Below are 23,592 nucleotides of genomic sequence, written 5' to 3'. Positions count from 1 at the left end.
GTCCTCTTTTCATTTTTTGGCTCCAGTTTTCTAAATGAAGTCTTCAACGTGAAGTCAAGAAAGAATACAAGCATAAATGCAGTATGTCAACAGAGTGATGCTGTTTCATAGAAGATGCTGAATCTGTTTTGTTTTTTTTAATTTTAGAATCACATTTTTATGTTAATTGAAATGGTAAACTTTGTCATTTTTATCTTCAAAGTATCAATTCTTAAATGTTCTGTTTGTCTTTTGCTCACTTAGGAAACATTGTCAGATTTTGTGAGTCCTAAAGGAGGTACTGTAGAATACAGGCTCACTGGGTCATTAATGGTGTAATGAGTTGGGTGAGAACAAGTGTATTGTTTTCACCAACCGGGGTACTTTGGATTGATATCAGGCTAAGATTAAAACCAATTTGGAAGATTAAGATTAAATAACACGATGTGCAAATGTTACAATCTTTTAAAGGACCCCAAATCCCCAAAATACTCTGCAGAAATTGGCTTGAACAAATTAGTTTGGCAGGCGAAGGAGGCGAGATCAGCTGCAATCCTGGCAAATCAGCCGATCTGTTTCGCCTATCCGTTTGGTAAATCTGGTAAGGTGTGAGCTATTTAAGTCACTTCAGCCTACATAAAGTTGCTGTGGCCTCTGCAAGTCACTTTACAACCCACCTGGACCCCACCTCTGGTCAGATCATGGTCTTGTTCTTTGGGCTCCTCTGTCCATGTGGAGCCTTCCACGTGTTTGCATGGAAGTGGACCCAGAACAGTTATACCGTCAAATAGAAATAACTAGATGGCACACCAATCATATTTTGTCTGAAGTTGATGTCCCAGTCTAATTTAATTAGCGTGTTATAATATACCCTCAAAGTGGATGGATGTTTTCATCCGTAATGACCTAAACAGTTTATTTTGCACAGTAACAGAAAGATTAAAACAAAATGCTCCATTAAATAATAATAGATATAGAAGGAATAATCAATCAAAAGCAATCTTAGGTGCACTGTAGTGCATAACATTACTGCTGTGCTTTTAGCTAATAGGCTATTGTAAAAAAAAGAAGAAAATTTCCCCCCGTTTTATTTACTGCACACCTTGCGTCTGTGGATTTCAGTGTTGGTTAGCTGCCCTACCACTCATATTATGATGGCTCTCACTCTCTCCAATTACATCCTGGAGCTTCTCTTCCACTGCTGCCTTCCCCCTGGCACTGGCCTCCGCCTGCTGGCTGCCGTCTCCCTGTGTGAGTCCTCAAACACAATTGAAGATTATTGCGCTGCATCAGTGAATTAACAGATGCAGATAATGGGGGCAGCATGGTAATACCATCCACAATGGGTAATTTCAGGCTTGGTGATTATAAGCTTATTTTCTCAAGAGCTGTCTTCTGCTCATTGTTCTAAACCATCAGTGAACGAAAGAGCTGCCTTTCACCGGGGGGGTGTCAGGGTCAGTGGATGACTCTCAGCGAAGGCACATTGAACGTCAGATAAGCAGATTCTAAAAATGCTGTTTGCAACTTTTTTGCAACTATCATTTAAGTTAAACCACCTGCTTTATCCCCCCTTTGTTTATTGTCGTCTATGGAGGGGGAAAAAAGCAAGCTGCATGTGCAAAAATACCCATAATTTACTCACAAGACCCAAACAGTTCGCATGCATCCATACTAGACTTGGCTTTAAGATCAAGTCATTTCCACGTTATTATTATGAGTTATTATGTTATTATGAGTCCACCATATAAAAGAACATAGAGAGAAAGTTAAATCCAGTCAACAATGGGTTAAAAAGTTTCGGCGACTTTTCCCCCAAAATAAGTTTTAAGAATTGTTTTCCTCCCACACTTTATACACTTCCAACACATGGTGCATGTTTCCGATTTGACTGCTGATTGGCTCTTTGAGAGCAGGGACAAGAATCAGGATGATTGTAAACTGAGAAAAGTGACTTAGAAGTATCTGCTTGGCAGCTACAATAAGAGCTGGCTGATTTCTCTGAATACTCAGGAAATGTGCCTCAGTGCTTCCTTATTCTTTTCCTCTATGAAAGGAGAAAGAGAGAAGTTCACCCAAGAAATGATTTGAATGTGTAATAAATGCAGACATTTTCTGTGTCCATCTTTTTTTAAATTATTATTGCCATTTGTTTAAATCGAGAAACAAACAAATGAGTGCATCGCTTTTGTGTCGCACTCAGTGGCCTGTAGAGTTATAGTTAGGACAATAAAAAAGAGTTGTTAATTAATAATTGGAAGTGTGAGTTACCAAACAAATAACAGAATTCAAACAGCCTTCTTGTCCCCAGCCGTTTCAATGACATCCTCGTCGGTTTGACATCCTGCCGTGTAACACGGTGGGCACGTCCCCCAAACTTCCACCGTGAGGCTATAAAGGCCACAGCGCTGAGCGTTAGTGAGAATCCCAGAGCAGCACACAGGTGCTGTGCCGATAAGTTGAATTATTGAATCAAATCATGAAATCATAATTAACGTGAAAAAGGCTCAAGGCAGAACATATTTAATATTAAACACAAAACGATATCCTGCACAGCCATCGTGCACGATTATAATTAAGAACGCACTCACATTCATTTACAGCTCAATTTAAAAAAATTTTTTTTCCTTTTTACAAAAAGTCTGCTTTCATTTGTCTTAAGATGCGATAATAAAGTGTCTCTTTCTCTGTGCTGCCCGAAGACCAAACAAATGGCCTCTAACTTGGCGCAGTGTGTCCCTGTCCTTGATGCTTACATGCGTGAATCGCTTCACAGTGTAGCCAAGATGTCTTCACTGCAGCTTTTGGCCTCATCATGATCATGGGTGTTATCCAAATGTGCTTTGGTAGTATTTGCTGTGCTTTCATTGTCTAGTTGCAGCATCTCTGCCGACAGTTTGTTTAGTTCATTTATGTTCGTGTTCCTCACAAGGCTGTGGCTGCTTTTTGTTTTTTATATTTTTGTCTTACAGCCTTTTAAAGCTGAGGTAGGATCGGTGCCAGTGGCATTACCAGTGGAGTTACCAACTGACTGTTTTACTGGTAATAAAACATTTTATAAGCCATTCTCAGACCGTCAGTTTGTAAATTATTTTTGTAAACGCCTGATGCTAAAATAGAGAAATGCTGTTTTTGAAGGCACCGCCGTTATTTAGTCCCCTTGTTTCTCACAAGATTTATTATCCTAGCAAGCATGAAAGAGGGATTACAGTCCCTCATAGCTCTTCATCCCACTTCTAATCCACATCCACGCACTGGCCAATCCAACAAACCAACTCATTCATGTTAATGCCCCTTAATGCTTTGTGTGGGATGAAAGACTAATTTGTCTCTTTTTGTCCAGAGTTATTGTGAACTGGCTTTGATTAATACTGACTATTTATGAGAATGTTAAGGCTTTGATGGTTAACAGGAACGTATTAATTATATCTGACATCAGTGAAGTGTTTATGTGGGAGTCTGTAAAATAAGCAACTTTCATAGGCTATTGTGGCATATATTCATATATAGTTTTTTATTTTAAAAAATGTAAATGAAAAACTAAATGTCAAACTGATGAACAGATGTCTATTACAAAAAATGAGTTGTAAACAAAATCGATACTCAAATAGTAGCAGCAAGGTTGTGTTTGTCTGCTGCCCTCTACTGGCCTGGGATGTCATGGCAGTGGTGGTCTGGTTTCGTGTGTGGTTCAAAAAGCATGATGTAATTAGTAGTTTGGTGATATCTGAGTATATAATCACAATGCTTCTAATCTTTCTTTGAGACACTTGGAAGAAAATTACTGTGAGTATTGCCAATCTCTGTGGATTTCTCCACCTACGTAGGGGTCAGCGTCTCTGCCTTCACAGTGTCGCAGTCAGTTTGCCCCCCTCCGTTTCCTGCCTGTTTCATTATAGCTGGAATTGCTGTGCTTTAATTCATATTTTTCCATGATGATTTTGGATCAATATCTGTGGATTCTGCACAAAAAACCAGGGTGCAAATAAGAAGCTAAGCTTTATTTTTTGAGTCAAATGGAGAAGACCTGAAATCTATGATTATATTTGTTTACAAGAACGTCTTACTCTGGTATAATGGCCTGTGGTGCTCTGTGATTACTTTCTTTACTTGGTCTTGTTGTACTCCATTTTCTGAACTGTTCCTCCAGTGGTAAGTCCACATGTTAAGCAAACACCATCTGCTCCTGTTCCCAGGATGTTATGTCTTTGGTTCTGCTTTCAGGCTGTGTTTTGCCGGTGCAACAGAAGCCCGTCTACCACGCCTGCTGCCTTTATTTATTGCTTTTGGCCTGTGTGCTCACCACAACCTTTTCCCATCACCACACACTCAGATGGTTGCATTTCCTCTAAAATGAACCGATAAACTGACTGAATAAACTGATTCTTACAGTGAATCTTTTCATGTTTGGCATTTCACCTCTGAGATGCCTGAAAGCACAAACAACATGTAAGGCTTGTGTGGTAGAGTATTAAATACAGGGGTCAAGAGGTGACAACAAATGTTATTATATTAATACTGGTCTGGTTTTTCCTCACAATTTGTTCCAGGAAAATGACTAATCTGTTGTAAAAACGTGGTGGCATACCCGCTAATGAAGGAGAACCTGGGGCTACAAAAGAATTAACACCTGATGAAATGTGTTTTTAATCAACTTTGTTCCCCTAAGTTTTTCTTTATTTGCCAATGAAATCCTTGTGGTTATTCATCACTAGAAACTATTTTTATGTAGAAACACATAAAAAGAGTCACAAACACAAATTGTGTCCTAACTTTTTGACACGACTGTAAACACATTGGTGTGAAGAAATCATTCCTGGAAGATAATTCCTAGAAAGAGGAAACACCTCATAGTGTTCTGCACTGCTGGCGTCAAAAGGCTTAGTCCAGAGCTCTTTTGCTACACTGAATGGCGCAATATCATCTTTATGCATATTCAGTGCCATTTTTTTTTTTTACCTTAACATTTTTAAACTTCTCCCTTGTGTCCCTGTGAGGGTGTGTGAAACAATGTATTGTTTATAGCATTATGTGCTGGCACTATCACCCCACTATAGTAACAAAAACAAGTCTTTGCACTTTATAATTATTTTATTACATGTATATATTTTCTGCCACATTATAGACGATTTCCTTTTTTTTCATCTTGTAAATTTGATGTATGTTAATAAAACTTGAATAATTATCACATTTTGATGGTGCTTGAAAATGGGATGTGCTGATGTCTTCATAAAGTCTCTGTTAAGTCTTTATAGCACACGCTGCACGCCATTTGTATTGCTCTGCCTGCTGCACATTCTCATCAATGTTTCATCCACCTGTTGAAACGCCTGACGTAGACTAGGTGGAGTCCACCCACAATGACTGATCAAATTGCGGAAGTAGTGGACAGGTACGGTAAGCTGAGGTGGGTCAAATGTCACATCATCGAAGCTAAAGAGGAAAAGTACTTCTGCCTTCACAATAAAAGCTTGATCCCATGCCCCATTCAAATACTGCATGCCTTTTGTTTGTTTGTTTGTTTGTTTGTTTGTTTTTGTTTGATTTTTTTTTGATGAGCCAGAAGCTGACATATGTTATTATTCGCGTGTAATTTTCAGCTTGACTGTCTTTTATCCAGACCTAGATCCAGTCTACAGCTTTTTGGTGACCTGTGCCTGCATGTAAGTCAGTGGCGTACTTGGTGTATTTGGCAGTCTGACATTTGTGTTATAAACTGGCTGCTAAAGTTTGCATGTTGTAACCGGATCCTGTGTGTCGTTTGTAACATTGCGAATTTTGGGACTTTCTTTAAAAATACAAAAAAAAAAAAAAAAAAAAAAAAACAACCCCAAAAAACAAAACGCTGAAAAACAAAACCCTTTTAAATAGAATTGATGGTTGATGATGAGACTGCATATGTTCTCGAGGCGATTTATACTTTTATGGAGATTTATATAGTGATAAACAGAGATATATAGAGGTAAAATCTCTATTGTATGTCACGTGTGCGTGTGAGTTTGTGCTAGAAAATAGTTTTATATTTTTTTTAATTGATTAAAAGTTCAAATATACAATAGCTTTAAGAAATTCTTCTCACTTCATTACTGATAGGATTATTAAATATGTATTTATTTAACTGTGTTTCGAGTGCTATTTAATTTTGTTTCACTGTTTTTGTTATAACTATCAAATTGACCTTTAATTTGAAAGTTGTGACAGGAAATACAATGTTAACTCCTGCTATTTTCACGCTAACTGTATGGATACAGTAATTGGGTTTCCAACCAACTGACTGCCGACGTGTATTGGAGGGGCGTCGGTTGAACGGCTTTACTTTTCAAAACCTGGCAACTCTGTGAACTGTAGAGGTATGTTGTTATTTTGGCGCTTTAAAACACATACACAAGCAGACTGTTATGCTAGCGTGGCTAGCTCAGTAGCTCGACTCTTTCCTCCATGCCAGGCTTGACAGCATCTGCAAGGTTAGCTCGGATCGGTCAGTGCGCTAGCCTCTGGCTCGTTTCTCTGACATGCATTACCGACCACGGAAGAGTCATGCTAATTTTGTTAGTTAGCCTGTTCATTTAAGTATATTTCCCCAAGTCTAATTCATAAAAGTATTGGTAGATGACAGTAACTTTCTGTTTATTTGTGCTCCATCAGCCTGTCACCAAAGAAAAAAAGAAAGGAAAACACTAGCTGTTGTTTAAGTTGTTTTTGAATTAGCCCATCTGAGTGTTTTTTATTACTGCTTCCTGCGGTGTAGTGACGGCTTTAATAAACGCCTGGAGATGTTGTTACAGGAAATGAAATCATATGTAGTGTTGTGACACTCTTGTTTTCTGTTAATAACATATCATGCTCTTTCCTTCACAAAACAACGCATACTAACACATCTCACCATTCACCCCCACCCACCTACCCTCCCACACACCCACACACACACACACACACACACACACACACAGCCATGTCTCCATCAGTGCCCCTGCAGGAGATGATCCGGGCCATCAGGTCAGCCAGGACGCAGTGTGAGGAGCGGGGGGTCATTCAGAGGGAGTGCGCGGCCATCCGGGCACAGTTCAGACAAGCCGACAACGGAGGGCGATCGCACAACCTGGCCAAGCTGCTCTACGTGCACATGCTGGGCTACCCAGCTCACTTTGGTCAGGTGAGGGGATTTGGCTAATGCCTGTCATGGGGTTTCTTCGGGTTAAATGAGCCAGGGGAGGTGAGAAGCCGTCACAGTAGCTGGAGGGTCTGGGCTCACTTCGTCACACCATATCAGCCGTGAAGTCGTAATGTCCAGCACGTGCATCTTACAAGGAATGAGCACACAGTGAAGTTAGGCACGGAAATGCTCCCTTGTATTGCTAGCAATGTTGCTGGTATGTGCTTTGTTAAGCTTGTACTTTTACCGTTACTAGAGCACTGTGAATTGTTGTTAATGCCCTCAAGCAAAGTCTGCGAAAGCCCTCGTGTCTACGAGGGTGGACACTGGAACTGGGCCACTGAGGCCCTCCCTGCTGCTCTGGAGCTGAGACTGACCTCCAGTTGAGTGGTTAAATGGTAGGGAACTTTCCCGGGGGCATTACTTCACTTTCACTTTTAAAAGAGCTTTTGCTGTTCATACTAGATGGAGTGCGTTCGGATGATTGCTAGCCCGCGCTACAGTGAAAAACGCGTAGGATACCTGGGAGCCATGATGCTGCTGGATGAGAAGCAGGACGCCAGCCTGCTCATCACCAACTCTATTAAGAAGTAAGAATAACCCAAACTCGATGCTGTTGTCATTCATATAAGGTGGTGCAGTTAATGACAGATTCCTTAATGTGTAATTGTACATCTTGGAAGGTTTACTGAAATAATGATGATTTAAATAAAACACTGAATATTTTTATCTTTTTGTGTTTTTCAGTGATCTGTCAAACAGTAACCAGTACATACAGTCTCTAGCTCTCTGCACACTAGCCTGCATGGGGTCAGCTGAGATGTGCAGGGATCTGGCGCCAGAGATTGACAGGCTGCTCCGAGCTTCCAACTCCTACATTAAAAAGAAGGTGAGGACTTCTGCGAGGAATCAATTATTCATCCAGCAGCTTTTACCAATATTAATATTACTACCAGTGAGGTGGCAGTTTAAAAGCAAATCTGTATTGTGTTGTGTGTGATTTGGCAAGCTGTATGTTATACTCAAAACACTGACCTAAGCATGTTAATGTCAGGGATAATGTATTATGTATGTAGGATCCATTTGTGCAGGTTGATTGTTAAATATTCATCATAATCATCTAGTGTGACGTAGTACAACTTTTTAGGATGCGTACTGTTCCCTATAGGACTTCAAATCCTTCATGAGCTGTAAAACTTGTAACATCCCACCGTCATGTGCTTAGTGGACGTGTGATGTAACGCTGCTGATGACTTGTTCCGCTGTTCTTTCAGGCTGCTTTGTGCGCTGTTCACATCGTGAGAAAAGTCCACGATCTGGGAGAGCTCTTTACCAAAGCCGCTCGCTCGCTGCTCACTGAGAAGAACCACGGTTAATATACTTTTATGATGTACACAGTGAACTCGTCATGCTGTGAATACTATTTTCAGTTTATTTCTTATTGTTTTTGGTTTTCATTTGTCTTCAGGCGTCGTACACGGCGCTGTGGTGCTCATTACTGAGCTGTGTGAGCGGAACTCAGAAACACTTGAGCGCTTCAGGAAGGTATGAGGGACACACACAGATTACTCTTGATCAGATGTTGTCTGTATTCCTACATGTGTGTCGCAATGTGGTTGTGCTGTGTGTATTCCAGACGGTACCAGATCTGGTTCAGATCATGAAAGGTCTCGTCATTTCGGGTTATTCTCCAGACCACGATGTGGCAGGAATCAGCGATCCCTTCCTACAGGTCGGATTTCATTCCACTAACCCCTTGCACATCCCAGCTACACTTTGTGTAAAGTCAGAGTCGGCTAGCAGGACTTATTTTTACTACTATGTGCTGCTTCATGGCTCGAAATCTTCAATTAATGTAGTTTAATTCTGTGTTACTAATACAAACACTAGATTATTGTCACCTCCCAAAATCACCTCCCATCCACGTGTTCCTTCTGTCGCGTCTCCAAACACAGGTACGCATCTTAAGGTTGCTGAGAATCCTTGGTCGCAACAATGAAGCAGCGAGCGATGCCATGAACGACCTCCTAGCTCAGGTATAGTGTTCACGTTCACCAAAAAAAGTTTTTGTTTGGCTCAGTTCACATCAGTCAGATCTGAAAAAGTTTCCACATGTCAGCCATTTCAGAATGAGCAAACATTTCATTTGACCAGTCACCCGTCTCCTGTTGTTTACATGACCCTGAAAGTTTACCTGAAATGCATTTTTATGATACATGAGAGCCAGCCAGAAAGTTCTTCTCAAAACTGAAACTGTTTCTCATAGAGATAGAGTTGAAGCATGTGTAACTATCTTATTTATTAATATCTATGGTTTCCTGTGGCAAATGGCATTAGTCACTCACTCATGTTGCATGTGTGACTAATTCTTGAGAAAAGCTGCAACCCAAAATCTGGCCTTTCTGCAGAGCAGTTTTTTTTAAACTCTTTCCTCCATAAAGACAGCGCCCGTTGACGCCTCCTCTACCTTTATTAATGAATTTGGTACCCCCGTATATATCAGTAAAGACGTGGTTTGATAAGCATTAGAGTAGTTTCTAGTGTTTTTTCAAAGGTAGCTGCGTAGGCAGAGACCACCCTCACTAACGTCTGATGTAAACTCAGTCATTTTGTTCTATAAGTCGGTCGGAAACTTGACAGAAACTGCTCAGTTCAGCTTCACAGGGTGAAGAGTTAAAGAGCTACCAGTGCAGACACGTTTTCAGATATGTAGCTGTCGTCTTTGTTTATCTGATAATTGTAGTTAAAAATACCCTAGTTTTTAACTATACTCTTATCTAATTGGCACTGTACTAGCTGTGTGTCTGCCTGTTTGTGTTTACCATACAGGTGGCGACCAACACAGACAGTACAAAGACTGTGGGCAATGCTGTGTTGTATGAGACTGTTCTCACTGTGCTGGACATCAAGTCAGAGAGTGGCCTCAGAGTAAGAGACTGTGTTTAGTGATGTGAATACATTGAACATATTGCTGACTGATCAAATTATTAATTCATAGACATACACTTCCCTTTACTCATGCTGCAGGTTCTGGCTGTGAACATTCTGGGAAGATTTCTTCTGAACAATGACAGAAACATTCGGTTAGTTCTATTTTCCTCAGATCTTTGTTCCTCTTCCCTGTCTAATCCTCCCCTGTATGCATTCCTTCTCCCTTTCTTATCTCTCAGGGTGATTTCACCTTTTCAGGCTAACGGAAAACTCACTACAGCCAAAGAGCGAAATCTCCCAACAGGCTCTTATCGTCTGAGCTGACTAATTACTTTCTCTAGAGCCATTACTCTACAGCCACACCAGAAGGTCACGCTGCTCACTGCTCATGCTGAGCTCTCAATTTCAGACCATGTTATTTTCCAGCAGGCGCTGCTGCGGTTTCCTGAGGGTTTTATTGTGTTACAATCTTTTTCTGGGTTCGTCCCCATAAGGGCCCTGTGGGCAGACAGGTCTGTCTAGTTTCTACCCTCAGGTCCTCTGAATCTCTCTGTTGCAGAGTGACAGGTTTATTCCTGCAAGACCTGCCTGACTAGGTAGCGTCTCTCCTGCGTCCACATAAATACTTGATCAGTCCATGAGTTATTTGAAGTGAAGTGATGAATTATTCATGCTTGCAAGCTGAGAAAATTAAGATTTTCTTTTGTTGTTGATCTTTATTGTCAGGTTGAACATTTTTTGAAATCACATTTTAATAATTTATCCACTGGATGCGTTTCCACACACAGTCACTTTAGATGACCTTGGTGTAGCGAATTCGGCTTCATTATAATAGAGAATGATACTTAAAACTTTCAAAACATTCATTATTTTTGGCTTTCGTGTATGTCTGTTTAGCTATATCGCCATGACCTCTCTTCAGAAGATTGTTGGGACAGACCACAATGCAGTGCAGCGCCACCGAGGGACTATAGTAGACTGCCTGAAAGACCAGGATGCTTCTGTTAAGCGGTGATTTTCTTTTTTTCTTTTTGCCTAGCACAGCTGTTCAACATCTGTAGATGTTCTGTTAAAATGATTCTAGAAGTATTTGATTTCCTGTTATGTTTTTGATACTTTTTAATTGGCTCACATTAAGTAGTGATTGCTTTTTATAGATGAAATAACAATAAAACGACGTAACAGTGCCACTGACCTGGCAACATTAACATTCTGTATTTTTGGCAGGTGTAGCTTCCCACTGTGCTACTCACTAACAGTCTGAACCTCACACTAAAGCTTGATGCTAACTACCATCTCTAGTTTCATCATGTAGCCAAACAGATTTTATTGTGCTGTAAGAAAAACAAAATAATTAATATATATGTTCATATACAATTAATATTAATATATTGCAAACTAGTATATAGTAGTTAAAAAAAGCATATTTTGCTGACTAATATCAGAAAAGTTTGCACATCCAGTCTGTATACTCAAAACTGTAATGCTGCTCTGGGACTATTTCTCCTTGGTGATATGTTTTCTAGTTGAAGAGTTCCTCCATGTATTTTGATCCAACCAGTGAGTTGTGTTACAGACAGATCAGAGTGTTGCTAAAGGGATTTTCAGCAAACTTGTAAATGTTGATGGACACGGAGAGTTTGAGCAAGCAAACATCTTATCAGCTCAGAACGTTTTGACCTGAGCTGTAACAGCACAGAAGGATCAGCTTGTATATCCAGCATTATCAGCGTTGTTTCTCTTTTCCGATCCATCCAGCCGTGCTTTGGAGCTTTCTTTGGCTCTGGTGTCAGCCTCCAACATCCGCTCTATGATGAAGGAACTGCTCAGCTTCCTCTCCTCCTGCCCCCCCGAGCTCAGGTCTCAAACTGCCAGCGGTATATTCAATGCTGCTGAAAGGTAGGTGAAATGCTGCAGAGAAGACAGTGTAATATACTTCATACACAAAGTGTATCTGCAGCGCTGCTTCAAGGTTTGTGAACCCTTTAGAAGTTTGTATATTTCAAATGAGACAACAATATAATATCTGGTCACTCTGGGGTCAGAAAAATTGTTATTAAATGTCCGTTTTAGCTGCTTCCTTTATACAAAACAGCTTCAACTCTGGATTGTTGATGGTTTACTTATGAACTGGTCACTTCAGCTCCAGCTTTTCTTTTAGATTGTGTTCAGGACTTTGACTTGGCTGTTTAAAAAAACATTAACAATATTATTTAACCATTCTATGGTTGAACTACTTGTGTGCTGAGGGTTATTGTGCTGCTGCATGACCTAATAGCATTTTACAAACAAAAGTTCTGACAGTTTTTCTTTGCAAACCACCCACAATTAAAGGCTAGTCCTACCAAGACCAGCCCAAACCATGATGCTACCACCACCATAGCATACCTGCAGCCTTCTCATTTGTCTTGGTGATCTGTAGTACACTGCAGATGTGCAGCAGGGACTTTTTGTCCTTGCTGCCTTGCGTCCTGACTATTACAGGCCTCATTTTGAGCGAGCACTGATTTTTAATTTCCTCTTTTTGTCTGTCTGTTGATTGGTGGAGTTAGAAGTCATCCCAGAGTCCTTTGTTTGTGCTTTGAGTGTGAACATCAGAGTGTGAGGGATCTCCAATCTTTAAATATAAACAGAACGCCCACTCACAAGTCACTGTACTCCCACTAAATGAAAGCTTCTTATTCACCTTCATTTCATCTCAATAAGTTCATAACCAGATATGATCATTTCTTACCTGTGTCATGCGTTTTCTTCATCTTTCTTTTAAAAACCTGATGATTTTTTATGTCACATTTAGCCAGAGTTATAAAAAAAAATCTGATGGATTCACAGGCTTTTCATCACCACTGCATGCATGCGAGCACATACACTGTATATTCATGCGTATGACAAAATGCGGTGATGCAGCTGTGTAAGCCTTGAAGCTGTAACAAGAAAAGTGCCTGTGTCTACGCTGTATGCACCCATCTCTCTCTCAGTGTCCGTCTCCACATACACTGATATTCCTGTCTAAGTGGCACCGCGACTGTGAATAGCCTGCAGCGTTTCTACTGTGTATCATTCAACAACTTGAGGCACTTCTCTTTTTCGATGTGTGCTAGATGCAGTAGCGTGTGTGTGTGTGTGTGTGTGTGTGTGTGTGTGTGTGTGTGTGTGTGTGTGTGTGTGTGTGTGTGTGTGTGTGTGTGTGTGTGTGTGTGTGTGTACCACTGAGTTAGCTGTGTGTGTCTCTGTCTCTGTCAGGTATGCTCCCTCCCAGCGCTGGCACATTGACACCATCCTGCATGTCCTCACCACGGTAAATGCTGCCTCTTTTACAGGGTCCTCTTTCATAACTCTTTGTGAATGCATTATGATTGTGTTAAAATATGTTTTTAATACATTAGACTTCTAGATTGTGTGTACCTCATCTCTCAAGCTTTTAGATAACAAAGCTTTAAATGTTACACCGATCTAAGAGAATAGTTAAGTGTAAACTAGTCCTGTGCAGACAAAATGATGCAGGATAGAAAAAGTGCTTGGAAGAGCATAACTAGGAAGAATTAAAGGTTCATAATGTGTATTTATTGCTATGAAAATCTCCCCATAAGGGAGGTTGTTGTCTCTGAAGGAATAATGTAGGTTACCCCCAAATTAGCTGTTTTGTTTATTTTCTAGTATGGTGTTTTGTGTTTGATACCCATTCTGCCAGGCAGGGGGCGACGTGAGAGACGAAACGGTGCCCAACCTGATTCAGCTCATTACCAACACTTCAGAGCTCCACTGTTACACCGTTCACAAGCTCTACCGGGCTCTGCTCAGTGACATCTCGCAGGTCTGTGAGTCTGGATGGTTTCTGTTCTCAGAAGATCATTTCAGAATTCTGAGAATTCAAACACGGAAATTGGTCTCCTGTTTGATATATAATATAAAATCGTTACGGTCTGAGCGTATCAAACAATAAACTCGTGAAAAAAAAGCAGCTCTGACTGCAGATGTGGTGTCGTTAAACATGAGGATAATGATCAGACTTGAGTCAGTGAAAGTGGGTCTCAGTCCACAGCCTCACTGATGAGAGATGGTCATAATTTTGTGTGTTCATAGAGTTTAAAGTTAATTAGAATTTTTTGATAAATTTCCCTCTTAAGAGAAAGGGCTGTAATAGTCCTGAGTCAGACAGAGCTGCTTTGGCTTTACTGCTTTGCTTTCAGTTTGAAATTGGCTGATGCAGACGGCTTTATTTTCAGATCCAAGCTGGATGAGTATTTACGTATCTGCAGCCCAGCACTGTTTCCTATTTTTCCAGCATCTGGGGAAAATGGCTATGATATTTCAAACCGCAATGCAGGCCAGTCTGGCAACATCACATATTTTATGTGCTCTGTAATATTTATGTAATATTTGTATGTGCAGCAACCTCTGGTCCAGGTGGCGTGCTGGTGTATCGGAGAGTATGGAGACCTGCTGCTGACAGGAGAATGTCAGGAGACCGAACCTGTGCAGGTACACAGAGCACAGCAAACACTGGTTTAGGTTTTTATTTAATTCATGCTTGTTGCTCTCTGCTGCTCACTGCTGCAATAAATTAGCAATCCAAATTTTTTGTCAGATGATGTCATTTTAAATACACGTTATCTTTTAGGTTTTTCCATGTAAAAATTCTCCGGCACAAAGATAACAGTGTAATTTGCAGTCACAGCTACAGCTCTGAGCTGGGAATAAATAGGTAGTCGGCACGAGCAGGGAAGAAGGAAGGAGCAGCATTAGCAGAAATTCAAATTTGAAATTCTTCTGAAAATTAGCAATGGTGATAATGACAGGAGCCTTTTTTTTTTTTTGTTCAAATCTCATTAAATATTCATCCCCTGAATATTTTAGTAGTTCATGTCATTGGATGGTCTTCAAAATAGATCTCCTTGATCAAATGCTTCATAAACCCATAATTACACACATTCCAACATGCAGAAAAAAAGCTGATAAAGTCCATTGATTTTTTTAATGAAGCACTTTTCACTGTAAAACTGCATTGTTGTGCACTGTTGCATGGACGTAGCCACAGTGACATCAAGTGGCTTGTGAATTTTCAAATAAAAGCCTGAAGATCGGCGTTTTCAGTGCTTTAAAACCAGATGTGACGAGTAAAGGATGGATCTGACTGAAAAGTCTCACGCTCACTGGACAACTTGTCAATTGCACCATATTAGCCAATGAGCACAAGCATTTTTTTACTCAAAGGATACTTTGAATGAACAAAATTTACAAAATGGGCTTCATATTTCATTCATTTTGTCCCAAAATAAGTGATTTCCCTCATAAACTCATCAGTAAAGTGGTTACAGAGGTCAACCTATCAGGTGACATTTGACTCTGGCTAATGCTTGAGTCAGTCAGCCAGTACGGGGACACATATGCCGACATGTGTCTCTCTGATGATCTGTTTTGTAACGCGTCTCTATTGTATAGCAATAAAACAAGTGACCACAACTTTTTCAGTAGCAAGTGTAACATCGCTGATCTAAAAAGACTGAAAAAAGTGTTAGTACAACATTACTTAGTTACTGACTGTGTCTTCTGATAATCTTCTCTGTTTGCTAAATAAATAAATTCAGCTGAAATTACGAGCACTGCGTTTCTTTTTTAGATTAAAAAATGTGCTGCCAGCTGTCAAACCTTGCACTTACATGTCTGTTGTTCAGGTCACAGAGGACTACGTCCTGGACGTCTTGGAAACAGTGCTACAGTCCCACATGTCGTCCCCGTCAACAAGGGGCTTTGCTCTGACCGCTACAATGAAACTCAGCACGCGCATCACTGAGAATGTGGAGTAAGAAACTCTTGTGTAGCAGCAAACAGTGACTGTGACCCTGTGAATCCCCTAACTGCGCCTCTTTCTCTTCATAACTCTACTCCCGACAGTCGAATCAGAAGCATCGTCAGCATCTACGGCAGCTGTATAGACGTGGAGCTCCAGCAGAGGGCAGTTGAATACAACGCTCTTTTCAAAAAATATGACCACATGAGGTACTGAAGGGAGTGGTTAGGTCAACATTTTCTAGAAAATGAGATGTGGAGCTGTTTTAGGCCTTTTATATATTGTCATTATAACCACTGAGGAATTTACTGAATAAAAATGTTTTTTTCTGACCAAAAGAGCTGAAATAGTCCTTCTTTTCACAGGGCAGCAGTGCTTGAGAGGATGCCTGTGATTGAAAAGAATTCACAGGGTCACACCAACGGGGAGACCATCAAGGAGAGTCAAACAGTCAAAGTCAAGCCAGGAGAGCCACAGCAGCCTGCTAACCAGGTACAAGGTGATGGGAAAAATTCAGTTAGGGTCACACTTTAGCCTGTTGAATAGATCAATCCCAGTGTCTGGGTCTGACCTCCTTTTTAGAGAGATCGCCCCTCTGGAGAATTTATTGTTTTAGTTTAGATTTCAAACTTAAGTTAATACTTGACCAAAGCAATAAGCTAACATAAAATTGCACATGTGATAGGGTAGGCTTTACTTCATTTTAGCTTGTCATTCTGTAATGGGCTGTGATTAAAAATATTGGTTTCACATTAACTCCACAACGCTTTATGAACATTAGTGGTTGTGTTCTCAGATCCTTTGCTATATTGGTATGTTTGCGGGCTTTTCTCTTGTCTGTTTTATTATGCAAATCAAATTCCAGTAAAGCTAAGTTTAACAGCTGTGGTCGGGTGTTAAGAATAAGGATTGAAACAAAATGGGTGGGTCTTATTCATTCAGCCACTTTCATGTTTATCGTAGTATTTTGGACATTTTTCCAGAGCTGTTTTTAGATAAAGTTTATTCTGTTAAGCTGTCTTTTGCATATAATAATAATGTGCAGTCAGCTGGATTATCTCCTCCCCTCTGTGGTGTCTCTCAGGTGTGTGATCTGTTGGACCTGCTGGGTGGCTCTGAGCAGCCTCTGCAGCCCAGCCCGGCATTAGGCAGCGCAGCTCCTCCCATTCCTGTCAGCGCACCCAACACTGTTGGAGGAGACCTCCTGGATCTGCTTGGAGGGTTAGAGCCCACTCCCATCACGCCAGGTCTGACCTTCACATATACACACAACGAACTACAGAAACAGGAAACAGGGCGTGATTTTTAGGCACACAGCTAGAGAATTGGTTGAATCGGGTCACTGGATAATCTCTGGAATGTCACGATAATTAGAAGAAACCAGGTGGATAGGGTTGAATTGAAGTTTGCTCTTTAAGGGACTGATGCACTCTCCGTGGCTAAATACTGATTTTAAGCTAATGCAGCCTTCTACACTGTATTTTCCATAGTTGCCACAGTGACTGTGTATGAGAAGGACGGTGTGACTGTAACACTGAGTTGTGAGAAACAGTCCGATTCAGGCCTGACCGTCACACTCACCGCCTCCAACTCCACTGAGTCAGACATCAGAGGCTTCACCCTGCAGGCTGCAGTGCCCAAGGTTTGTATCAGTACCAGCAATAAAATCCTGCTAATCATTCACTGATAGATGATTAAACTGCTGTTCAAGAGCCACCGTCTGCCACACATTTAACCAGTATGTGCGGATTATAGCAGGAGCGCAGTGGCTGCTGTGAGATTACTGTTTCTGAGGCTCTGAGATTTTTTTTGTGCAGCTTGTTTAGTAAAACCTTTAGAAGCAGGACCTCTGCATTTCTAATGTCCTGCCCTACAGCCCTACTGATAGGTGTCACTTTTAGCCCCTGTCACGTCTCATTGGTAAACACCAGTGCAGCAAATGGATTTGAACAACGTGTGTGGGTTTGGGTGCTTTCAACTTCAAAGCTTCATTTGATCCTCCTTCCAGAGTGTCCAGTTACACATGAAGGCCCCCAGCGGGGACTCTCTTCCTGCAAGAGGCACAGCTAAAGTGACCCAGATGGTGGTCCTCAACAACCCCAATAAGGTGGTGTAAACACACACACAAATAAAGCTGGTATTCACCTTCGGCTCCCAAAATATCTGAGGGTTTGTACTGCTTGCTTCAAATCACCTGTAACATTTCAACATGATTCAAATGTGGAATTTCTATCTTGCCTAAGCTGCTACAATTCCTCTTCCTGAGGCAGTCCTTAGTGACTTTGCCAGTGTGCTTGGGCTCATCATGTTAAAAACGTTCACGGCTTTTAGACAGAGGCTCAGATTTGCTTTAATCAGCCTTGAACATCAAAGGACTAAACAGGCCCGGCCTTGCTTAGCTTCCAATCAGTTTAGATCAAGTGTGCTTGGTGCGAACCTTTTTGATTCTCAGTGGGCAGCACCTGTAATGTCACGTGACAACACAGCCATCTTGGGTTTGAATCCACTGGCCAGCTAGGCTGTGTGGGGTTTGCATGTTCTCCCTGTGTTTGTGTGGATTTTCTCCGGGTTCCTCCCACAGGCCAAAGACATGCAGTTGGTGAGTGTAAATTGGCCGGTATGAGTGTGAATGCTAGTGTGATTGGTTGTTTGTTCCTTTGTATTAACCCTGAAACAGACTGGCAACCAGTCCAGGGTGCACCTTACTTCCCAGTCTTTGACAGCAGGTATAGTTCCAACCCCCTCTGACCTTGAATTGGATAATCAGAAGAGAATGGATGGATGGTGTGTGCAAGAAGACAGGAACCAGAAGCAAAAACTCCAAACCATAACATTTCCAGCACCCTGTTTCAACTTTCTCTCCAGAGCAAGTTGTTTCAAAAGGCCTGATTTTTGTCCTTATATTCATTGGACTTCAAATTGGGGTTTACTCGCATCTATGCCATTTGTACATGAGTTTCCTTATAGTCATGTGATTTATTTCAAAGAATCTCCTATGCTCTTATACTCATGCTCACTTTCAAGGACAAAGAGAAAACCAGAGCCGACATGTCAGAGGTTTACGAAACAAAGGTTTCACCTGTGACTTCCTAAAGAGAAACCAGTTACTGGCAACTCATCTGGAAATACTGGGTCATATTCATTTTTTTCACATTTTAGGTGTGATTAATGCAGAGGTGTATTTACTGAAGGTGTTTTTCATTTAAATCATGAGCACGACAACAAAAATGTGTTTTTATATCAGGCACTTTTTAAAGAGATCCAAATTTTTGCTTCCTAAATTCTGTCAAAAAGCCAACAGGTTCAGTGGTTGCACTTACTTTTTGCATGACTGTATCTGCAATCTTTCTGTGTCAATGCTAAAATACGAGGTGTTTTCTCATCTTGAACAAATATCTTGTATTTGACATGATCATTGCAATATGTGCCCCACGTCAGGCTTATTGTATTCTAATCACAGGAGACGTAGTGCTCAGTGTAGTAGTGTGTATCTAAGTCCTGCTTCTCCTTTCAGGTCAATCTAAAAATGAGGCTCCGCATCTCTTACACCAGCCAAGGATCAGCTGTTCAGGATACGGTCCAGATCGACTCCTTCCCTGGACTCGGTCAGTGATCTCAGCCAATCAATGCAACAGGACTGAGACACCAGTCTGTGGGTGAATGAGCGGGCGTCGTTTCTCTCTGACGCAGCCTTTCTACTGACACACCCTACACACTGCCGGTCCTCGGTTACCCTGATCTCTTGTTTCTATGTGTAAGAAACACGGTTCTCTCAGAAGCCTCGTGTATGGAGTTGCATCTGTCCATTCCTCAGGAATAGATCAAGGAGATTATTGGAGTGGACACTGGAATATGCAGGTACAAAATGGAAAAACATAAAATACTTTTTTTAAATGTTGCATCGACAACTGTCTATTAGATATCATTCAGGGTTTTTGTTTACAAGCTGCTACAGCTGATTGTATTCAGTGTTTCACTCCACAGTAATATAAACTTTGAGGGGCTTCTGTCAGTCATCCACCAGATCAACACACACACACACACAGCAGTTTATGCATGCTTTTAATAAATTTGTCTTTACACTGATTGCGAGGAGGCAAACACTAATTAATGAGCTACTACAACTAATTTATTATATCAGATACACATCATTTTATTAGGAAATGCAAATATATGAAATTTGGATGAAAGGAAGCTTTTAAACACAACCTTGAGTCCTTCATCTTTTTTTTCCCCCTTTATTCACCTGATCAGCAATATCCATGTCCTGAACCATTCCTGTGCCTTTCATCCTCTCTTAAAATGTAATATTTAGCTTTTGAGGCCAAGATTATTTAACTTTGAGTTGTTTTGTTTTTTTAATCACTCCCATACAAGGATTTTCCTTAATGCTATTCTTTGTCTGTTGTTTACCAAAATGAGTTATTTTCTGATGTAAGTGTATGGTGACGCAAAAGGAAAAACACGCATGATGCTGTCTGGAAAATGTATATTTTAGATATTCAAAGTATAAGCACAAGAGTTTTATGACTGTAAACAAAGCCAGCATATGACTTTGATAACTCATCTTAACCCCTTTTAAAACCACTCCGCGTACTGGATGTCAGCAACGGTGCTCTACATGGATTTCACTGGAGTCTTTACCAGACTGTTTGTATCACTACCTTAACTAAATTATAGACACAGAAGGAATCATTTGACAGCAGTTTGGATTGTCTTTCAATCTTCAATTTCATGTCATTTTCTAATTAAAAACTGTTTCCAGAATCCTCAGCTGTGACTTGATTTCAGTGTGTGTGTGTATATATATATATATGTGTATATATATCAGAGGACAACACTTAGATCAACTTCATCATTTATTCACAAGCAAAAAGACCACAGTGTTGTCAAACTGTCTCTTCATGGGTGCCTGCATTAACTGGTCAAACTCAGAAAGCCAGTGTGGGATTTCAAAAACAAGTACAAAGGAATTAGAACGTCCTTTTTTCTTTTTAATGTTTCCGGTTGATTTTTGTTTTGTTTTGTTTTCTCGTTTCCGTCGGCCTGGAAACGGAGGATTTCAGATTTCTGCGTTGAAACATGGTTAGACGATGACAGACACCTAAAGCGTTGGCACTCGGCCGGCTTCCCATGATGACAGCGACTCATGACGTGGAGGACAGGGGTAAGCAGCAACTGTGGTTTGTTGATCCTCCTCTTAGCGCCAACACAAGATGGAGCACTGAGCCTCCCTGGATCTTGTAGTCTGCTGCCGTCTTCTCATCATTCCTGAGGTTCACAAGACAACACAGGAGATGATTAGAGTTCGCAGGAGAACACCTGGAGATCATATGCAGATAGCTGCAGAGCAAAATGCCTCACATCTGTTTTCCACTGTAGATAAGTCTCTGTTGCTGCGGTGGGATCCCTTCCTTCTCTTCCACTCTTTCTTTAATCCGCTCCACCTTGATTTGAGCAAAAACAAGAGATTAAGCAACAAAATCTAGCAGCTGCATATAACAAGGACTATTTATCACAAGATGTTACCTTATCTGTGGGCTCTATGTCAATCTCTATTTCTTTTCCAGTGAGAGTCTGAAACATAACAAAACGATTATAGAAACACTGAACTTTCACAATCCTAAATGGTTAAGAAGAAGGAGGAATTCACCAAGGATTTTCTCTGGGCTCGAGCCAAGCTGCCAGGGAATTTCAGCTACTATACTATTGTACATAAACACTGTCACACAGTTACGGTTAAAATAAATGTCTTGGGACTTTTTTGGAAATTTTTGATCCAAAATTTGATGTAATTTTGCCAGATGATTTGAACTCTGGATTTGCATACAGCGGTTTCGAAAAGGATGCCCGTGTCGGTTAATGGAAAAACTGATTATTTTCACTACTAGCCAAGTCGCCATATCTCTGTTTATAGACTCTGTTAAACTTTAGAAACACGTCAACATTTCGGTCGCAAGTACACAATGAAGTCTCGTGTCATCGGTAGCGTAAACCCTAAACATTTTTTGCCCTTTTTGCTTTGTCACAACTATAAAGTATTCACTGGTTGTAGTACAGCACGGGCTAACCTGTTTTCAGTCACCAAAACTAGATGTTAGCAACGATGAGTGTTAGCAAACGTCAAACAATAGCAACTTAGTGAAGAAAGAGCAGTTTCGCTTGAATGATCGGGTGCTTAACACTGATCTGTTTCACAGCATGTCGGGTGTAAGTTGGGTTTTCTGTTGCCCCAGGCCCTGAAATAAATGAGCGAACCGGCTCTGTGATATTAGCGGGATATCGAGAAACAGAGACGGGACTGAACACCACCCATGGAGCCCGGGCTAGAATCAAAGAAAGTAATGTTCTTACCTTGACTTTGATCAACATGCTGAATGAAGAAAATAATACTAACAAATTTTATGAACAGCTTGGTGAACTAAACAGCAAATTGCCGAATAACAATCTACTTCTTCTGCTAACCGGACTTTACTTCCTGTGTCACGGGCTAACATTCCGGACATGACGCCGTCACAACACACCAGCATTTTTGTTCCTCTCTGACGTATTAACTTCTAAATACAAGATCAGTTATTTCAATATATCTGTTATTTCAATACATCTATTTCTAAAGTCGCAGGCAGATTTCACGTGAACAAAAGAATGTACTTTTGTACGGCTTGAATTATACCCCATATGTACAAAAGCTTTGGTAAGTAAAATCATGGCAGCTAAATAAAAGGAAACTTCCAAAAAGCTATACCATTATAGATTTATGTAATCGATTTTCAGTAGTGATGCAACATCATATAAAAATATTGCCTCCGACAGCTGAATTGTACTCATCTATACTTTATTTTGAACTGCAAAAAGAACAAATATAAACAGTAGTCCTTATGTGCAAAAGTCTTGAATCACTCGTCATTTCCGCATAATTTCCCAGGAAAATGTGATTTATTGAAGCACACAAAATACACATAAATGCAGAATATAAGGCAAAAACAGTTTGTACAATTCTAATGAGCTTGAAAGTTAATATTTGGTATGACCATCTTTATTCTTTATCACAGTCTGAACTCTCTTAGGCGGCTTTTTTGTCATTTCTTCAGGTAGCCTTTAAGTTGAAGAACAGTCAAAGCTCTTCTCTGGATGTCGCCTGCCTTTTGTCCCATTCTCTGTCATGGTGATCCCACACTGCTTCACATATGCTCTTACTGCATTGTCAGCGTGTGTGTTGAAAAATAAAACTGTTGCCATTCAGATGTTTTCCCATGGTGGATTAAAGTCTGATGGCACTTTTCTGCATTAATGGTTTTGTCAGGATCCCCAACAGCAGTGGCTGAAATACTGACCCAAACAATGACAGAGCCTCCACCATATAGACACTCACTATTTCACCTCTCTCCTAACCTCCTCCATACATACAGACCATAATTCCAGTCAGAATGACTCATCACTCCAAGACCTGTTTCATTGATTTTCAGTCCAGTTGTTGAGCAATTTGGTATACCTCACCCCTTTCTTCCTTCCTTAAGAATGGCTTGTTGACGGCCACCCTTCCTAAGGAAATGACTTTCAGGTACTGAATACCAGCTGTAGATAATCTTTTAGTCCTCCCTCTTCTTCTCTTGTGCTCTAGCTGTTCATTAAGGACACTGCCCACTGTGCTAAAACTTTTCAGCTTTCTTTGGGAATTATGTTGTTGGTGCAAAAATAAAATTTTAGACAACTGCCAACTAAACGTGCACATGTAAGT

The 23,592-nt window shown here is 40.7% G+C and overlaps 2 protein-coding genes across 2 annotated transcripts; one reads left to right on the top strand and one right to left on the bottom strand.

Moving 5' to 3' along the window:
• The first annotated feature begins 6,189 nt into the window (after positions 1–6,189).
• Positions 6,190–20,621, top strand: ap1g2 (adaptor related protein complex 1 subunit gamma 2). The gene is made up of 22 exons (XM_080292439.1): positions 6,190–6,329; positions 6,930–7,132; positions 7,598–7,722; positions 7,880–8,021; positions 8,407–8,503; positions 8,601–8,677; positions 8,769–8,864; positions 9,088–9,168; positions 9,962–10,060; positions 10,160–10,215; positions 10,961–11,074; positions 11,822–11,962; positions 13,307–13,361; positions 13,755–13,877; positions 14,456–14,545; positions 15,739–15,866; positions 15,959–16,063; positions 16,220–16,346; positions 16,939–17,101; positions 17,345–17,496; positions 17,863–17,961; positions 19,369–20,621. The coding sequence occupies exons 2-22, from the start codon at positions 6,932–6,934 to the stop codon at positions 19,465–19,467; spliced, it is 2,370 nt and encodes a 789-aa protein (XP_080148565.1). The 5' UTR covers positions 6,190–6,329; positions 6,930–6,931; the 3' UTR covers positions 19,468–20,621.
• Positions 20,622–20,700: 79 nt separating this feature from the next.
• nedd8l (NEDD8 ubiquitin like modifier, like) lies at positions 20,701–22,403 on the bottom strand. The gene is made up of 4 exons (XM_026149593.2): positions 22,209–22,403; positions 21,384–21,431; positions 21,219–21,301; positions 20,701–21,125 (listed from the first exon to the last, which is right to left on the bottom strand). The coding sequence occupies exons 1-4, from the start codon at positions 22,224–22,226 to the stop codon at positions 21,002–21,004; spliced, it is 273 nt and encodes a 90-aa protein (XP_026005378.1). The 5' UTR covers positions 22,227–22,403; the 3' UTR covers positions 20,701–21,001.
• Positions 22,404–23,592: the final 1,189 nt, after the last annotated feature.

This window comes from Astatotilapia calliptera, chromosome 18 (assembly GCF_964374335.1).
Source record: "Astatotilapia calliptera chromosome 18, fAstCal68.1, whole genome shotgun sequence".
NCBI classification, from domain to species: Eukaryota; Metazoa; Chordata; class Actinopteri; order Cichliformes; family Cichlidae; genus Astatotilapia; species Astatotilapia calliptera.
This window is presented reverse-complemented; position numbering and strand designations above follow the sequence as displayed.